General features: G+C 38.3%; 1 protein-coding gene across 1 annotated transcript in view; it reads left to right on the forward strand.

The window, feature by feature from the left end:
* Positions 1–1,010: 1,010 nt before the first annotated feature.
* The window catches only part of TRIM66 (tripartite motif containing 66), a 38,329-nt gene continuing 23,916 nt past the window's right edge, over positions 1,011–15,423 (forward strand). Inside the window, exons 1-5 of the mRNA XM_009876355.1 lie at positions 1,011–1,230; positions 9,916–10,019; positions 12,376–12,523; positions 13,744–13,876; positions 14,502–14,618. Coding sequence (XP_009874657.1) covers positions 1,011–1,230; positions 9,916–10,019; positions 12,376–12,523; positions 13,744–13,876; positions 14,502–14,618 — 722 coding nt within the window. The remainder of the gene's footprint in view (positions 1,231–9,915; positions 10,020–12,375; positions 12,524–13,743; positions 13,877–14,501; positions 14,619–15,423) is intronic.

Consider the following 15,423-nt stretch of genomic DNA (forward strand, 5'->3'; position numbering starts at 1 on the left):
AAAGATCTGCTTACTAACCACTTCCACTGGACTCTGTCCTGAGACAGAATCCCTCAAGAGAATACATAGTGCTAACTATGAGCTGCTGCTCTTCTGTGCTGGGGAAATCTGAAGATCATAGTTGTGAGTTACATACTACTGGTAGCAAGGGCACTGTGCCAAGGCAATGGGTGTTACGTGGGGCTTTGACCTCAGGAGCTTGGGTCAGCTGGAAGGGTCATTCCAAGGGAGAAGGTACTGTATTTGCTTTTCCTCTGATACAACTTACGAAAATTTCCCTTTGCAGGCTGTACCTCATCAACCTCTCTCAAAATCTCAGAATCATGGCTGGAAGGTGAACTGCAAACCCCTCAATTTACCTCAGGGAGCTTAGCTTGGCAGGAGGAACACTGCCTTGCTTGTGGGAAGCCCAGGTTTGGTCTGTAATTTGATCTGTGGTCATCCTGACAGTGGAAATTTCATTACTGCAGAAGTGCATTTTATTAAATTTCTATAAAGAAGATTGGCAGAAGATGCTGTACATTTATCAAGGCAGCTTTCTGCATGCATTGATGAAATGATGGACATATGATCAGTTATACTCGTTATTTGCTTTACTGATAACTGTAAAATGTTGAGGTGAAATTGTAAAAGCAGTCAGAGAATGTCATCATTTTTATTGCACAGTTTCAATGCTTATAGCAGGAAATGTAGAGTGAGTGACAATTCAGCCTGGTAACAGGCTGTAAATAGATCAATAGAGCAGATTACTTCAGTTTTTACAGAAGTTGCAAGTACTGTAGAGAGATAGCGGGATCATGGTTTGTAAACCTTAAACCACACTTTCCTGCACAACAATCTGCACAGATAATTCTTTTTTTGTAAAGCAGGTATGTGATTTTTCAGCTGCAAGGAACTTCCTCTTTCTTCAGAAGGACTAAATAAATGTTGTTTCTGAGAACGTGCATGCTGCTGTTGCCTTCTCATTTGCACTTGAGTGATCAAGTGTTCTAGTAAGTGAAGGGGTTGTCATGAGCCATTTTGTGACTCTTTGTGTTTTTGATGTCCGACTTCAGCCAACAGAAGTGGAGACCCTGGATCTTTTGAGGAATTGTCCGGTGTGCAAATGGGACCTACGGAAGAAAGACCCCAGAATGCTACCTTGCCTTCATTCCTTCTGTAAGGACTGTCTTCCGGATTTGATTCAAGCATATAGCTGTATTCCCACTGAGTTTGGAGTTCTGTACGAAGGTAATATTTAAGCATCTCTGGCTTGTTCTTTTTGTATTACAGTATTATAAAAATAGATGGATTGAGAGGTACTTTTTGTAGCCTATTCCCTCACTACTTTAAAAAAATAGGCTAGGAGGCTCAAGATTTGTATGGTCAGTGTGTGGATTGGGAACAAGCCTATGTTTATCATTGAACATCAATGTTTTGAAGAAATAACACAGGCGACATTTAACATTTTCCAAAGTGGACTGTCACATTTACTGAGTATGACGTAATGAATATTTGATTTGGTTAGCTTAATAAATGAATAAATGCTCCACCATAATTTCTGGACTGCGTCTTTATCCAGTCTTTTAGACATGTTGGACCTTTCTAAGGCACTTGTGGTGACAGTTTTACTTCTCCCTTTCTGTGACCTGCTCCCCTTCTCCCCAGAAAAATCAGTTTCTTTGTTCCTCACAGAGGTCATAATAATTGTTATTAGACTATGTGGGTTATGGTGCACTGAAATTTTGTCTCATTGTAAATGGAGTTTCTCTCTATCTGAATCCGTTTGATTGTAGGGTAATCTGTAAGTCACCCTAATAAACTGATGAAGATGAGAAATCCTCATGAGGATGAGAAACACTTCGTGACTGTGGCTTTTGAAATCCTGAAATTATTTGTACAGTTTTAGGTAGTGATGTTAATTGAAAATACCTAACTTTTTTGGAATAAGACCAGGCTTACATCACAGAATACAGTCATTTTAACTGAATGAGTCGTAATTGCCATGGGGAAGCACTCCAGCCTCATTACTAATGTATAAAAAGAGCAAAGGCATGTAGATTATTTGTATTTTCACAGGCTTTGAACTTCAGATGATTAAGAGGCACCATTTTATCTCTTCCACAGCAGATTTTAGAAACATGTAGGAAGAGGGGACACCTTCCCTGAGCTGATGGTGAGTTGATGAGGGAACATAAACTAGACAAGTTCAGGTTTGAGAACGAATGGAAACACTGTTAAGAGATCACTGCTGAAAGGCTAGCAAAATACTAAAGATAAATGGAAACGGGAGTAACTTAATGGCAAAGGAGAAAGGCTATTCCTGCATAGGGTACAGGCAGAAAAAAAATACAAAGGTAAGAGAAGACAAAGAGCAAAGTAGTCATTTCAAGTTGAACATTTAAAAATTTGTAATGCCCAATTATTGTGGGTTTAAAGGCTGAGGGACCTGCTTTATCATAAACTACTTTTAAAAAACAACCACTCCATTACTTTTTATGTATTCTCATTTGACATTGAAGTCATTCCTTTCTTCTCCTTTCTTCTGTTTGCCAAGGGGAAAAATGAATTTTTACCACTTGATGATCATTGACAAAGTACAGCTAGAGGTTCTCATGAGCTGTTACAACAGCAGTTATTTCTCCAAGCTCCCAAGTGGATCAGGAGTCATTTGTCTATAGCAAAGTGGAGCTAATACTAGTTTATTTCTGTATTCTTGAAGTTTCTCTATTTATGTCCTCGTGGTCTCGTAGATAGGGAATTTCTCGGGGAAAGAGCAAGGCTGGAGAAAAGAAATAATGAACTGTGATGACACAGTAAATGAAGTAAGACATCAAGTGCAGAGACTCAGTTAACATATGGGCAAGGAGAGTAGCAAAGCCAAAACATCCGTGTCTCTTGTTTAAGTCAGTTATTGAAACTGGAACCACCATAGGTCAGCCAGGATAAATTTGTGAAGTCTTCTGATGACATGATACTAAATGTTTCTTGTCTTATCTGCACCAATTGCTCAGGTATGGGCAGTAGAATACCAACTCAATTTTCAGTGTGCTTAAACACCTGGCAGATTTTATGTCCAGATTTGTAAATTGTTGTGGGAAGTTGTAGATTTAATTGTTATCATGCTTTTGTATAGAACTGTGTGTCAGGCTATTTTTTCTGAAATTCTATTTTAAAAACACACTTTGCCATTTTGTGCTTTTCTAATTTGGATAACAAAAATAGTGAAAAATTACTGTATAATTTCTATCCCTATTCTGCGCATAAGTGAAAAACTGTCGCTACGTGTTATGTTAGCTTCTGATATACCAGAGAGGGTCTGAGATTCTCACTTAAATGCCAGGAAGTGTAATTTATGTATTAGAGAAATGCAAACTAATCAGATAATACTAAGAGAAAATGGATTATTAAAGAGAACAAATATGATTTCAACTGTTGGCAGATGTCCATTTGCTGCATTTTATTATTTCCAGCTGAAAATACACAGTTTTCCTCAACATGTAAGATAGGTGCCGTATATAGCCATGGTTCCCCACTTGTGAACACTCGTTAGTGAGGCACACCCAAAACTCAGCTGGGCATTGGTCACCTTTGCATTTAGTGTGTTCAGCGTTATCTTCAAAGGGGTTTATTTCAAGAAAAAGGTTGAGCTCTAGGAAGCCTTTGGCTCTAGGTTCATATTCAGTATGATGTTTCGGCATAAGAGGTATGGTGTACTGGCTTAAGGAGACTTCAGATGTCAACACACATTGCCTTATCTTGTACTATGTATGTAAAAAAAATAAATAAAACCCACATCTACAGAGTTCTTTAAACCATACTTAGCTGTTAGATCTCCAGGACCCAGATAACCTCATTTTGATGCAATCATGTAAGGCAAGTGATGCAATGCATCACCTCTGTTGATTCTGAGGAGAGTACCCAGTTGCTTTAATTAGCTTCATTTACACCAAATACATGTTTTGTTTCTAAAAAGGGAGGCAGAAAGGTAATTCTAAAGGGACAAACTGTTCATAATATATATATTTACTCATCTTAAAATGGATTTAACCTTAGTCAGCCCTTCTCACTCCGTTGTCCAGCTGACAGATCCAAAAGGCAAGTGAAACAATGACAGGCTTAGTGATATAAATATGAAGCTGTAGAGTGGGAGGTTGTCTTCAGAACTGTTTCCTATAATCTATAATTGGGTCTCCAAGGAAGTGTAAATTATGTCTGCAGCTTGAGCTCTAGCTAATGCTCTCTGAGAATAATTATTCTGATGCTGATGGCTGTTGGAGGAAAATGGGCGGAGGAATAGGTGCAACATGTGGACATAAATGTGGTGTATATGATAGCTCCACTGTTTGTTTCTTTATGCTGATCAATTCTCATGGTAATAATAGGTTAATTAACTGTATTGATTTATTTCTGAGACAACTAGCTTGAGAGTTCTTCCTATTTAAACGTGACCATACTGGAAGACCTTGAAACAAAACCAGGAGCTGTGGCTTTTGATGTTCAAAAGGTCTTTGGACTCAGTTTCCATATGTGGTGGAGAGGTTACAGTTGGCACTTACAGAGGTGATCACTGCAAATTATCCACAGCTCTGTCACAAATTAGATTGTTCCAATATAGGTGGAGTAAGAAGTTGAGAAATGTTAGTTGTTTCTTTATTTGTGCTTCTGCAAAGGAACACTATATGAGGATCACTACCTTGATGTCTGCTTACTCTTCCCTGGGTCCAATGCAGTGTGGCAACTTTCATTGACACAAATAAAGTGCTGTGGGATGTGAGAGATCTGACCTTTGTGGAACTAGAACTTGAACGGTATATGGAAAAACCTGGTTTGGTTTGTGTTTTTTTTTTTTTCTGAAAGCTGATATTGGATAGTATATGGAAAAACCTGGTTTGGTTTGGTTTTTTTTTTTTTTTCTGAAAGCTGATATTGGATATCCCAGGTGTGGAGTTGGAGAGTCCAGACCGGGTATCTGTGTTTGACTATTGTAGTTACTGGCCTGAATTTCCATTTTTCCCAACCTCCTCTCTAGTTACTATTGCTGATGGGTGTGCAAGAGTGGAAATAAACACAAGGCTTATGTGAAAGGGCTGCAAACCAATTCAGCAAAGTAAACACCTGCTGCTGAAGCTTTTCAGGGCTCAAGAAATATGTATGTATATAATCATAACACACACAGAGAGTTATGTTTGTACACGTTATAATCATAACACACACAGAGTTACGTTTGTACACATGTTGCTTTCTAGTGCTGATGGCTGTTCTGGAGGTGTTCAGGTGCCTTAGCCTGCTACAGATGGTCGTTAAACAAGTAGTGGAGCCCTGGAAGGATGTAGGTGTAGGAATACTTCTCTCCAGCTCTCACAGGGTGAAACTTTGTGGGAATCTGTTTGATACAATGTGGTCTTCAGTGATTGTTCAGTAGTAGCTGATAAATCAAATACTCAAATACACTGAGAATAGCTTATATGTGGTTTATCCTGCATATAATTTTGAAATAGGGTTATATTCTATCACAGTGAAAGGGGGCTTAAATCCAACCTTGGGATCTTTGCTAGCCTTTCTAAATTCATGGTCATCTCTTTAGCAATGGAAGGTGATGACATAAACGATTTCAAATGATAAACAGCAGGAGGTAATGAACTTCTGAAAAATAATTAATGCAAATCTTCCTACCTCCTTCCTACCAATATAATTTCCATATAAAAATAGAGCACAACAACAGCTCTCCTTTTGCTTTTTGCTACTGCTAGAGGTTTTGATAACAATAATGGACTTCATCTGGGCATCTTGATTGCACCATAGCTGAATTTGGCTCCCAATCTCTTAATATGTAAACTGTTGTTTGAATCCTGTAATTCCATGTTGAATTGCTATCTAGATCCAGAAATTGCATCATTCTCATATGTACAAACAGTGAGTCTCTAGGGCTTCTGACTATTCTTCCTGTCACCCACAGTGCTGTAATAAGGATATATTTAAATGAACTGTCTGCAAAATACAGGTTCTTAAAACAAATTAGCGATGTTTTTTACAGATAGAGATAAGGTAGGAAGGTGAGAAGAATATTCAGGGAACGATCTGCAAAACGTACAGTGGGAGTGAATGGCATTGTAAGACCTGCTGCTACCTGGATCTGGAAAAGCTCTTCTCTTTCCTTCTACACGCTTGCTCCATGTTATTCTGAGGACTGAGAGAAGACCCAGGCAAGAAGGGAAGTAGATACTGCTATTCATTCTCACTATGGGATTTTTATTCCACTGCTTCAGGAAAAATACAACCGAGGCAAGTTAACAGAAGCATGAATGAATCTGAGAGGCAGTGGCAAGAAAGAAGGCAAGAGGAAAAAAAGACATGCACGTTGTAGTGGCCCAGTACCTCTTTCTGCCCTGCTGATTTGTCAGCATTTCTGGCTGAAGTAGAGGGCAACCCTAGATAATCTGTGAAAAGTGTAGTGACTTCAGTCTGCAGTGTGGTAAAGCCTGAACTCCAGGGAATTCAGAACTGCATATGTAGTTCTGCTTAATATCTACCCGCTCTCTGACACAAGTGACTTTGTGCGTCGCTCTCTAAGTGACTGTTTATCCAGAGGACAGGTAAGGAGCTTCTAGGAAATTATATTTTGCTTATGATTTGCATTCTAAGCACAAACAGGGTGTTGTGTGCTTACTTTGTATTGTTGAAGAAACTGTTAATTCTGTCTATTTGTAAATATGTATATATTGCTTAATTTCAGGGTAATTGTTTCACAAAATATTCTGTATTTATTATGCCAAGTTACCATTAGATTCTTTTGGGAGTTTATATTGAAAAAAAGTTGGGCATTTCCAGGGAGCACAGTTTTTTATTAAATAGAAAAGGAATCAAATCAGAAGCCAAATTAGCTGAACCAGTATTATCTCTGAAGCTACCACATTCCAGGAATCCCTCTTTTAGCAAGATGCAAATCCATCTCCTGTGCTTTTGATAAAGTCTTAAATGTGGAATTCACTATTGGGACAGGTGAGAAAAAGCTTACTGATTAGTCCTCCTACAAGTGGGAGACTTCCAGTACACTATCTCTATGGTGTCCCCTTCCTGTTAACTGTTATGCTCATTTTTCTGATTTTTTTATTAAGCTAAGGGCTATACATGTCTTATGTTCATCTTAAGGGAATTTTACATTTGAAGTTGTTATAATTCACGGTCACTTGGATATTTAAGATACATTTTGACATCTACACTATCAAACCTGTAGTAGTGAGTCTAATACAAAGTTCTGGCCTGTGTGTATGTGTGACTCACTCCACATGTATCTGTGGAATTAAACTGATTTCACTAGAGTAACATGGATCTAAAACCTGGGAAAAAAATTATACTATGGCATTCTAAGGAATAGCTGTGTGAGTCTTGGATGTCTTGCCTCAGAAAGTAACCTGTTGATAGTTTTCCCTTTGGACAATTTGTGATGTATTATGTAGTCTCAGTATGAGGGTTTTCTCTCTGTATTAGTCAGATCAAGAACTGGCACTGCTTGGGCAATGCTGTTACGGGAGCAAGAAACTGATTCAAAGCACCAAAGGGCTAGATGTGATTCCCTCTAGTCAGTAGCTGGTTTCCTACCAACTGAACCAAGAATTAGAGCATGTCCCATGAGACCTATCTGAGAAGCTGCTTGCAAAAGCTTCCTAGCTTATCAATCAAAATGTATATTTTTATTTCTTCTGCTGTTATAACTCTGTTGGTTTGTAAGATGTTCGCAGGGAAACTTGAAAACCATTTCTCCTTCTAGGAATTAGGACTACAATTCACTTCTGCTGGTAGCATGCACCATTTACGAGGCGCAGGGGGGCACTGTCCCTGTAACACATCTTGCCTTAGTACTGCAGTGCTCCTGCTTTTTTACATTTCTCTAGAGAACCGAGCTGTTATAGGATATGTAAAAGACACACATCTGTAATTTGGGAAAGCGTAAAGAGATTTCAGTGTGACTAATATAAAGGCATTCTGTTGTCCTAGGGTGTAACATATGAAAGTGATTGGCTACAAATATTGTGGGTAAATAAGATATCTTTCAGCTGTTCTCATTATATTAAGGATGCAAAGTACAACAAGAATTTAAAAAACTTCTACAGCTTTTTGTCATCACAGACATCTTTATCAGATGAATTTTTACCCTCTTTGTAACTCCTGTCACCAGAACATGCTTAAACAAAACTCAAGGTACATGCCAAGAGAATGAGCAAAGTGCTGGCAATTGCTTGTGTTGCCCTTTTCCCAGGGGTGACTTGAGCTGAGTAGCGCAGGCACCTGTGGATATTGCCTGTTCCTTCTCACGCCCACATGAACATTCAGCGTTGTGTGAAATGCGCAGTTAAATAATTGTGAGGTAGACTATAGGCTGCCCCCAAATCACAGTTCTGTTGTAAATGCAGCCTCAGAAAATAGTTAACAGATACAACAGAACTCAGAGTTTCTTCAAAACAGTTATGGATGAAAGTGAATGTGTTCAGACGTGTGGCTGCGTAGTGCTTTTGTCAGAAATGGTAGTGTAGGAAGGGTTTGGGGTTTGTGTGTCTCTGTCAATGTAAAGAGCTGCTGTTAAAATAACAGTAGCCCAGTTCTGAACATGGGAGACACTCAGGGTTAGAATTCTGCACCTGGCCAGGGACAGCGGTCGCCATGTCCCAAGGGCAGGTAACACAAAGCTCCTAGAAAATGGGATGAGTGATAGACATCTTAAGTTCTAATTAACCTACAGGCCACTCTACTTATGCAAAAATAATTTTAGTTCAGGAGAAAATCACATTGAACAGTCAGTCCAGTAGAAAGTTGTCATTGATCTCACTTTTAACATCTTGCTTTGAGTTTGCGTCATTTAGTCATGGAAAATACTGGTACTAGTTATCATAAACAGATCACTTGGCAAGGTGAGCATAGCACTAAAATTCTGTTCTCAACAGAATGGAAAAATTTAATTAAAAAAAAAGTCTTGATAAGATAAGGTAAAAATAGAGTGGCACACTACTATCTCTGAAGCACTGGATTCACATCTACAGTAGTTTGCACATATGTGGTCAGAAACATGCGCACTCCTTTAAAAAAAATAAAGAAAGACATTAGACCTTCTAGAAAAATGTAAGTCCTAGCCCAAGAAATATAGGAATGAAATAGCAGAGATGCAAAAATGCAGATACACAGTTATGGACGCCTTCTTGAAGTCTTAGTTCTCAGCCCAGTCAAACGCTAAGGTTCATCCCAGTTGTGCTCAGTAGCTAATGAAGGTGGAGCCAGGTTTTTTCTCATGCTGCTCGCTTTGCTTTGCTTTAGGAGTGATCATGTTTTGCCTCCTGTGGATTCGTAACAGATGATTTGCAATTCTGAATTTAATTTATGATTTTTTTTTTGTCCTTTACCTTTATTCTGACTTGCTGCTTCTGCTAGCAGCATGTTACTCCTTTTTCATTTCACTGGGATGGCCTGCTGCACTGTAAAACTAGTATTAGGCAATGTGTGTTTTATGCTTTGATATACCTCTGGCAATGTAAAACTGGTCTAGAACTGTAGGAAGTACCAGAAAGCAAAAGCATATCTGCAACAAGGGAATACAGTTTAAAGTTACACTGTTTTGTGTGGCTCAGTTTTTGTCAAAGTTGTAAGCCCTAATGAATTCATGGGAATTTGAAAATCATTGACAAATACTGAAATAACTCAACTGAACTATACCGTATTTCTAGGGATTTTGTTGCTTTGTTTTTCTTTTCTATCTGTTGAACTAGATCTACCCACAAGTAACACGTGACTTGAAGAATGCCTTAGCTTCCTGGAACTAAGTATGTCCATGTGATGTAAAAATATGAGCAATAGTGAAGTGTGGTTTATATAATTTCCTGGTTCATATAGCTGGTGTGCAATGTTTTATTTGTGGTGGGTTTGTTTGTTTTTTTTAAATTTCAGGTATCCTTTCCTGCCCTGTGTGCAAACAGAGCTGTTTTGCAAGGGATGTAGTTGAAAATTTCTTTCTCAAGGACATTCCCACTGGTGATTCAGCTATGGCAAAAGTAAGTGAAAACCACTAAGTTGTGTGTCTTTTGTGTTGTTGAAACACTACCAGATGAATACTGTTTGAAAACAGAGCAAATTCTTATTGAACAACAGATTCTCTTACAGTTTGCTAGTGCAACACTGTAATTACTTCACTTTTAGAAGTGGACATACTGCTTTCATAATACTTTTTAAACTTTATTTGAAGAATAAAATTGGCTCTATGTACTTAAATTAGAATTGATTAAAATATTGTTAGTGATGTAGGACTGGATCTGTGACAATCAATGTATTAGGAAGATAGTGAATCTCTTGGATTCCTCACTGTCACCTTTCTGCTCTTAAAGTAAACAGAAGCAGACTGTTGGCTGAATGGTTACCCATTAGATCCTGTGGGCAATTATAATTTTCTGCTTGTCTGTTTTAATTGTTAAAAAAGATTAGATCATATTTCAGCTCACTGTCCCCTTTCTGCTCTTAACACAAAGTAAACAGAAGCAGACTGTTGGCTGAATGGTTACCCATTAGATCCTGTGGGCAATTATAATTTTCTGATTGTCTGTTTTAATTGTTAAAAAAGATTAGATCATATTTCAGTTTCCTATTGAGGAGTGGATGCAAAAGGTAATTGGAAGGCATAAGATTGCTATATTGGCCTTGTATTGACAGTGTACATAGATGGATTTCACTTGTGTTAAATACTCAGTTAAAGGGCAGGCCCGTTCTTACAGTTTTTTAGTTGTTACTAATTTAAGTCATGAGGAGGGACAGGGAAACATGTATTTCTGCCCCCTATGTTACCAAACAATATTCTATTATTTACGTGAATAAAATTGAATTCAGAATGTGGTAGTTTTACCTGTTGCTGGGAGTTAAAGCAGATGAAAACTTGTCACAACTGTGCTGTAATCTGCTGACTGCTTTATCCAAAATGTGATCCAAAGCAAGGGAATCATAGAATGGTTGGAAGGGACCTTCAAAATCATCTAGTTCCAACACAGAAAAACTATTAAAATGAAAAGAATGTTTAACCTAATCCATGGGCTGTTCTGGGGTAATTATAAAACTAATGCAAGCAAAGTGTGTTGACATCTTCAAGTGTGAGATGCTTGAAGAGTGCAGCATAACTTGATCTAAGACAGGAAGGGATCTATTCACAACTCTCTTCAAAGAGAAGAAGAAAATTCTTAAGATATTGCTGAATCTTTAGAATGCACTTATTATACTGCGATTTCTTAATTACTGTGACTCACATCACTTACCTTTCAATGAGAGTTTGTGTAGAAAGGAAATAAAATGAGAATATCTAACATCTTCAAAAGCACTAGATTATTTTTTCAAACCATCTTTAAAAGGAGGTTTTTCTGTTTTGCAGTCACCTAGGAGTCATAAGAGCAGTTCAATAAAGCATATTTCTTACTGGAGCACAGGAGTACCCTAGAGAGTCTCACAAACCTTCCTCGTAGTTTTTTGCTTACTTCTTTTTTATTAACAGTCAAGTCATGTGTCAGTGAAGCTTACTTAGAGATCTGTTGTGAAATTCCAGCCCCAGTGAAGACAATGGTAAAATTTAAATCGATTTCAGCAGTACAAAAATTTTTCTTCTTTTGCTGAAGCGAATCAGCACTGACTCATTCGCATCTCAGAATTTAGGTGGATATAGATGTTTCACTTAATGTTAAAGCCATGATTTAAAACAGATAACCAGCAAAAAACTGTGATTGCTCTTCCTTCAGGCTTTCAGTTTCCTGAGACACCATTAAGAAAATTCTTCTATTAAAGTCACTAGGGCTTGCATCATAGATGGGCTATATTTGACGCTTCAACATTTCATACATTTACTTGTTAAATGTATGATTCTGTGGTTGAAAAGTATCTATCTATCTAAATATGTATATGTGAAAGTAAGATGTGCGCTCATTTGATGTGTTAAGATTGCAAAACATACCACCCATTTTCAAAAGTAACCTTTAACCTACCCCTGCTAACTGAAATCAGACAAGTCTTATTTCAGAGTTTCATAGCTTTTTCGGTTCACAGGAAGCAAATCTTTATGATTATTTTTTCTGACTTCGTGTGTACAATAGAGCCTAGAGTTTTACTGAATAATTCTTGCATCATGTCACAGTTGTACTGGATTGTGCTAGAGCTCAGAAAGACAACCAATTTCTTTTAAGAGCTAACAGTGTTACCTATATATAGTAACAGTAACCAGACTCCTAAACAGTAACCAGACTTCTAAAATCACCTGAATTGCATTAGTCTGGGGAAGAAAAATATTAAGCTTACCAATATGAACTGCAGTCTCTTAAAGGTAACAGTTTGTTTGGCTAAGTTGTTATCCTTGTACGTAATTGTACTATTTGTTCTTAGAGCTGCTCCATGTGTAAGGAGAAGAGACCTGCTCACAGTCTCTGTACAAGCTGCAATAAGTGGTTGTGCAGCTCATGTACAGAGGAACACAGGCATGGCAAGGAAACCGGAGACCGCTTCCTGGCTGTATCCCTGAAGGGCTGCACAGGTACTGAAGGCACACTTTGAAATTGTGTTTCTTCTTGTCTCAGTTATTCAGCTGGAAAAGGAGCAGTCGCAGGCACTCTGCCACAGACGCCATGCTCCGTTGAGTGTGACTCAGAAGAATATGGATGTGTCAGTGACAGATTATGTGAATTTTCTGTAACTTTAGGGCCACAATCAGTATTCCACAATATTGGAAAAAATGTTGGATACTCGTGTTTCAGAGACATGATGTGCTGTTGCCAAATGGACTGTAAACAAATAAAAAGTCTGTAAGAGTTGTAATAATCAAAAGGCACAGATGACATTTAAGTGTTTTCTGGGTCTTCTGTAGAGAATAATATAAACTGAAGTTCTCCCAGCCCCCCCCCTCAGATGCCCTGATTGGATGGGCAATATGTTTTTCTTCTTGAGTTGATCACAAGATAAGGACTGTGGTTTTGAGGCTCCAACTGTTTAAAATTTAATTGCATTTTTGAGTAAGATTACTAGCTCATATTGTTGACAAATAATGGTAAGAAAATATACCTGTGGCTTAGTTGTGGTTTTGTGTGTGCTGTATAAGTAAAAAGATGCAAACACATAAACTAGAATGCTTTCTCATCTTTTTAGTCCTAAATTCTGTGTGCTGAAAAAATACATTTACGAGGTGATTGGCGGTGTGTAGGCCCTTGTAACCATTAAGAGACTCTCTATCCCATTGGTCTTGCACCTTTACTCTGCACATCCTCTTGCTTCCTTTCTCGGCCATCAACTGCTTGCTGGGTGAGACCCAGCTCACACAGCTGGACAGCTGAGCTGGCTGCCAGGTAGCACCCTTAGCCTTGTGACTCCCGAGGTCATGGTGCAGACTAGTGTACCAAATTCATGTGATTTTTGAGAACTTTACGCTTCATTCAAATTTGTATTTAGAAGTTAAGTATGTGGGGAGGAGCAGCACAAGGCTGGGACAGAAAAACGCCATGTTGTATAAGAAGAAAACAATTTTAGAGTAGCCTAATTTCTTTTTCCTACTGACTCATCCTTTGACGCTCAGTTTGTAGGATGTATAAGGCCAGAAAAAGAACACAACAAACCCTGCTTCATATAATCAGATGGTTCTAAGGTCTGCATCTTTTAAAAGTAACATTAAGCCTTTCAATAACATTGTGAGAGTTTGACAACTTGTTTTCTAAACTGTTATAGTAATCGTTGTTAAGGACACCATTGCTTTATATTCCTCAGCAACGGAAGATGAAGCAAGGGAGTTTTCCTTGTTTTGTCCAGTGCACATTCAAGAGCCACTCAAACTGTTTTGTGAGACCTGTGATACCCTTACGTGCCGCAGCTGCCTTCTGACGGAGCATAAGGAACACAGGTACCACACATTGATTGTTTAATCATAATCCTGACTAAAACTGTGGCTAATTTAGATTTAAGACCGTTTGTCTGCATTTGCTGTCAGCTGAAGTTGCACGCTAGTCCAAACTTAAAAGCCAGAGCAAACTCAGTTCAGTTGTCTTATGCCCAAGCGGTGTAACAGGAATTCCTGCCCTCGCAGAAGCACTCACTGCTCTCAGCAGCATGTACCTTCCCAGTTGTATTGTCTGCCCAGATATTATATATGTGTGCATGTAGTTCCTCGTTATTGTGCTCAGAGGCACAAGTGAAACTTAATAATTAGCATGGTTCAAACACTTATGTTTGTCTTTGTCAAAGACATCATGACCGTGCAAGGCCAGAATTACCAACGCTTAAGAATGCTGCTTGCCTGTAGAAGTGTGTGAGACGTGTAAGGAATTGTCTATACATTGACACTTTTTGTGAGATGAGCCTGCCTATATGAGGGGTGGTAGCTGTTGCAGAGAACATCCGTAGTAGAAAAGAAACAAGGGACCATGTCCAGACAGATATTAAGACAGCTGTTCCTCCAAACTTATCACCTCATAAGTTGATTACTTTATCAACAGAAAAAAACCTGAGAACTTCCTCTGCTTTCACAGGTTCAGACATCTTGATGAAGCCTTGCAAAATCAGAGAGTTATCCTGGAAAATGTCATAACTAAAGTGGAAGAGAAAAAAAATGGGATTCAAGTTACAGCTAAACAGATTGAAGACAGGTAATTGCTATGCATTCTTTTCATGGAAGTGGGTGATGAGTAAAAATGTTATTTTCACTAAATGTAGGTTAATAGAAGTAAATACAGATTTTTTTTTTCTTGGAGGGTAGAAAATAATAGGAAGATTAAAAATATCAAATTCATGTTTAAGTGGTACTGACAAGTCATAGCATTGTAATAGATGTTTCCATAGTTCTTATAAGGCATGTGACAGCTGACTCTGGAGTTAAGATTTCTTTGAATAATCCGTTTCTGAACAATAATTTGTAAATATTAGAATTAAGGACTATTTTTAAAATACGTTATTTCTTAAAGAAACCTCTAAACAGACTGCAATTCCAGTCTGAACTAGTATAAAAATGAAGATATTTCATTATATGAACTGGATTTTGGCTACTGATTATGTATTTGTTAGCTATTGGATCTCTCTTCTGCCTTAATAATAATGTTTCAAAGACCTTGAAAGAGTACAAAGCTGTATTATTTAGTATAAAGTGAAGTTTTTTGGATATGGCTTCTGTGCGTGTTCATGAACACAATATTTGAAAGAGTCAGTTGATGTTAGCATGTCAATTCGAGAGAGCAGTGGTCAATGGCTCAGTCTCCAGGTGCAGTTTGGTAACAAGCAGTGTCCCTCAGGGGTCTGTACTGGGACCAGTACTGTTTAGACAAGTCTGTGGGGCCAGATGGGTTCCACCCAAGAGTGCTGAAGGAGTTACCAGATGTGCTCACCAAACCACTTTTCATAGTTTATCAGCAGTCCTGGCTAACTGGGGAGGTCCCAATGGACCCCTGGAAACATTCA

The sequence above is a fragment of the Apaloderma vittatum genome, unplaced genomic scaffold (assembly GCF_000703405.1).
Source record: "Apaloderma vittatum isolate BGI_N311 unplaced genomic scaffold, ASM70340v1 scaffold11229, whole genome shotgun sequence".
NCBI lineage: Eukaryota > Metazoa > Chordata > Aves > Trogoniformes > Trogonidae > Apaloderma > Apaloderma vittatum.